At 36.4% G+C, this 4,553-nt stretch overlaps 1 protein-coding gene across 1 annotated transcript; it reads right to left on the bottom strand.

Moving 5' to 3' along the window:
- Positions 1 to 13: 13 nt before the first annotated feature.
- On the bottom strand, positions 14 to 3,102 carry LOC106123042 (serine/threonine-protein kinase D3-like; the record flags this gene model as incomplete). Its single annotated transcript, XM_013319179.1, has 6 exons — positions 14 to 177; positions 541 to 673; positions 1,022 to 1,151; positions 1,441 to 1,514; positions 2,099 to 2,208; positions 2,865 to 3,102. Coding segments are annotated over 6 exons (849 nt in total), but the record flags the coding sequence as incomplete, so codon positions are not given.
- Between the last annotated feature and the right edge of the window lie 1,451 nt (positions 3,103 to 4,553).

Genomic DNA, 4,553 nt, shown 5'->3' with positions numbered 1-4,553 from the left:
AGCGATGTGTGACCGGCATGAGCGCCTGACGCACAGCAGTCTCCCAGGAGCGGGCGAGGTAGGCGCCGACACCGGAGGGCGGGGGCGGCACCGCGCCGGCCGCGCCCGCCCACGCCGGGTCCACGCCCACCATGTAGTCCACGTTCGCTGTGCGCAGCTCGAAGCAATGCATCACATCTACACAACCAACATATCTTTATCAACTAACAAAACCCGGAACCAAGAAACGCCTGTAAATCAGATATGTAGTATCATCTTTTACAATATTTGGATTTTTTTTACATTAATACAACTTTACTCGCCCGTAAAATTAAGCTTTAATCCATTGAAACAAGGTTTAATTTACTTTGTACGTCTTTTCTTTAATCTTAAAAATACGTGAAAAATAAAACTAACAAGTATATTTCCTTAAAATGAAATAAAATGTTTTTTTAGTTAGTACATTTACCGTTGGTTTTTGACTTCAAAATCTCAATCAAAACAATATGTTAAAGGGAGACTTTTGGTCTCAGAAAGCTACAGTTAGCAGTGTAAACTGACCGGAGTGCGGCTGTCGCGCGGTGTCCACAGCCAGAATCTCGTTGAGCGGGATCTCCTTGTAGTACTTAGTGCCTTGTTCTGATGTGAACAGTGTTATAGACTTGCTGTCCAGTCGCCAGTAGTGACGTTTGATCTGAAAACAATATTAATTACGACCTTGGCTCTTGTACTAGGTTTCCATGTAGTACAGGAGCCAATGACTTCTCTTACATGTTAAAAATTAGTTCTTTGATTTGTTAATACCGAATTATTATTGCTTTAAGGTAACGTAAGTAGGTACCTTTGTAATTCAATGTATTGATATTGGGTTCTTAGGGTAAATAAATAGTTATGGACCCAGCATTTTTATTATATATTTCAACAAAGGGGTTTAGCCTATTTTAATTTAAGGTTAAATTACACATTACACACATCTTTGAATGTCTTCTCAGCTACCCATACACTTTCTTCTAGACGTACTGGATGTGACAATATGACTTACCGTTTTATCTTTGTTAGTGAAGTGCACCATCCAGCCCTCCTTGAGCCATTGTCCTTCTCTCTTCTTGGTATGTTTAACTGACTGTACGATACGCATCAATGGGATGTTTGCACTTGGTGAGGAAGATGAACTGGAATTAACAACGTTAGATTTAACTAGTCATGCCAAAGGATAGAAAGTTTGTTGTGACCCGTTGAAGCTGTTAAATTGTTTTTTTTTCTTCAATTCCTAGTGTTATTATATAAAGCGTTAGTGGAGTCATCATGGGTTTCTGAGACAAGATCTTCTAAAAAGAAAGCTCGCTGTGTTCTGTGGTGATATGAGTTGGTGATTATTTTTTGAAAAGATTTGTGGTTTTTTCCTTGAATTTAGAATAAATCATCATCAATACACATTACTCTCATCATCATCATCATCACCTGCTGGGTCGGCTAGCGGAGCGGTCCGGCAGAGTGTCACGCTGCGGCTCCTCCTCCTGCCCTCGCCGCGACAACTGCACCATACATTGCCATTCAAATTATTATTCCAAAAAATGTTACATACAAACACATACAACCTCCAGGAAAGATATGTTATTTGACTGACATCAAAACTTTCAGATGTAAATTATTCAAACTTTCGTGAGACATTATACTAAACTGATATAAAAATGGCTAAACACTCACGTATATTCGTCCGGTGGCGGCACCGACTAGTTTCGAGCACATCGGGGGCCCTTCATCAGGATGAGTGGTACTGGTATTATTTCGCGGACGCGGCCCGTCGCTCTCTGAAATAATACCAGTACCACTCATCCTGATGAAGGCCCCCGATGTGCTCGAAACTAGTCGGTGCCGCCACCGGACGAATATACATGAGTGTTTAGCCGTTTTTATATCAGATTACTTTCAGATGTGTTTAGTATACAACCGAAAATATAATGCTAATGTCATGTTATTGGCGTAAAAAAATGTTTGAGTAAACAATTTTAACATAAGAAAATATCAGTCCATTTGATGTTACAGCTTTTTGCTTATCCAACCTGGTATTATAATGAAATTACTAATTTCATAATTGTTCGGTAACACAGAAACATACCTCGTGGTCGGCATCATCAGTGGCGCCATCTGCCCCCTCATCGGACTCCTCGTCTGGCAGCCGCGCGTTCTCAGACAACTCCGAGCCAGTGCTGCTGTCCTGGTACTCACCTAAGGGTATGTACATTTATCTTTATATAAATGTGTAACTAGCTAGAGCCCGCGACTTTGACAGCACAATTAGCCTATAATATTCGCGTATGCATGAGCTACCTTCCCGTTCGAGCCTGTCAAAATCGGTTAAGATTCGGAACAAACGCGGTCTTGCGGACAGACATACAAACATTTTAAAAATTGTTTTTATCAGCAATGCAAATACATCACGGGTCCGAAATATATATTTTTTTCTCGATATTACATAAAGATTTATTTTTAAATATTAGCAGATTTTTTTGTAAATATACTAATATTTCTTTTACCATTCCAACTAAGATCTAGACTTGTGCTAGGATATGGTTTACGACAATAGTCGAATGGTGGGATTCGAACCCCTGATCGTGATCGGAAATCGGATTAGGCTATTGACGTTTGAAAGATACTCTAATTATATTAATATGTTTAGTAAATCTAGTAATAGTAGAACAGAAATATTTCAAATCAGTAGGTTCGGATCCTATTCAATACAAACAAATCTTTCCTCTTCCTATTAGTATGAAAATTAGAAATTACAAGCTTTGAATATTTTTTTTATTAAGCTTAAGATTTTAAGATTAAGCGAAGCGTTCCCAAAGATTCCCTGTAATCATTTTAAAATACATTACACGCACTATGGGCGTCACGTATCTCCGCGCCGCAATCCTTTGGCACGAAGGGCAGACATTTTCGATGAGCGTTGTAATGACAGTCGCCGCACTGTAAGCCTTGTTTGAACAAGCCTCGTAACAACTTCTTGCAGAGTCGGCAAACCGTCGGCCGAGTGTAAGTATGTACTTGGAATGTATGTGGGATTCCCAACGAAGATGGCGGCGGCCACGCGCTCGCTGAACGCTTGCTCGTACCGCCCACCTTAACACCAATAAGTATTTATAATTGTGGGTTTCTGAGACAGACATCTCTGGTTAAAACATAATTGTTATATATTTTGTCTTGAAAGAAATGACGATATGTTTTTATAGAGATTTTGGTCTCGGAAACCAACGGTTAATCAACAACTATAGGTGTTTGTAGTTTATGGTAAGCCACTTTGATATAGTCTGTATTTTGTCAAAGACAATTAAAGTTAGTAAAATTGTATATTTTGCATGGATTTGTCTGTTTTTTTACCATAAATAATTGATGAATCAAGACAACTTGCTCTTGATTTGTGGTTCTATAGTTTCATCCGGACATTCTTTCTACAATACGTGTATTGGCCTTTGTTTTATCGTCTTACTAGCTGTTGCCCGCGACTCAGTCCACAAGGAATAAAAAAAAAACTAACTAGTAGCCTACGTGTTCTTCCAGACAATCTACTACATACATGCCAAATTTCCGCAAGATTCATGCAGCCGTCCGGGAGAAAACTTCAAACAAACATCCATCCATCCATCCATTCAAGCATTCGCATATATAATATTAGTAAGAAGTAAGATATTAACGAGTTTACTTTTACAGTCACACAACAGTCCTTAAGGTTAGATTTCTCATAACATTGTAAACATCCCTTAGCGATCAATTAACAAACTAAGTGGCATTTTGTATTCTAATATAGTGTTTAAAGTAATTTGTACTCACAATGGTTGATGGGTGCAGTATTTAAAAATAAAACTTCATAGTTTTTTTATTAAGTACATTTATTGATATAAAAAAATATAACAAAAGATATAATTTGCTACCCAACACCCATTGTTAGTCTGATAATACTTTAGAAAAAAAACACATTTTAATATATAAAATTCCTTTGAATCTATCAAAGATTACATATAAAAGAACAATAACATTTATGGATATGTAAATATTTAAAATACAAAAAAAAATCACAATTTTTGTTTCTTAAACGATTCTTGGAATGGATTTAAAAACTTAAAAAATAGTTTTTTTTTATATCAAAATGAAACATTTTATGAGGTGTATACAGCCTCAATATATACTGGAATAAAATAATTTGTCTTTTGACAAACCACAGATTATATTAAATAAGCGCCATCTAGTATAAAAAATCAACATCAATGTCGTAAAGTCAAATATTATTTTTTTCTTATTAATATATGCAGAGATTCAAATATCTTAAAACAATAACCATTTGAATAAACTAATCTCAAATCAGATCTAAGATAAAGTACGTAAAATTAATATAAAAATTAATAAGAAATTGTTATGCATGTAAAATTAGTTTAAATATCGTATGAATTCAGTTAATAATATTTCGTCTGGTCAGATTAAAGTCTGACAAAGTTCACAATATGTTTGTGACATGTATTATAAACCTTTGCCGTTAGTTTAATTATTCCCAGTGACGAGATCAGCAAGCCGCCTTA

The sequence above is a fragment of the Papilio xuthus genome, unplaced genomic scaffold, assembly GCF_000836235.2.
Source record: "Papilio xuthus unplaced genomic scaffold, Pxut_1.1 DF826320.1, whole genome shotgun sequence".
Taxonomy (NCBI): domain Eukaryota; kingdom Metazoa; phylum Arthropoda; class Insecta; order Lepidoptera; family Papilionidae; genus Papilio; species Papilio xuthus.
The sequence above is the reverse complement of the archived record's forward strand: the minus strand, read 5'-3'. Positions and strand labels throughout refer to the sequence as shown.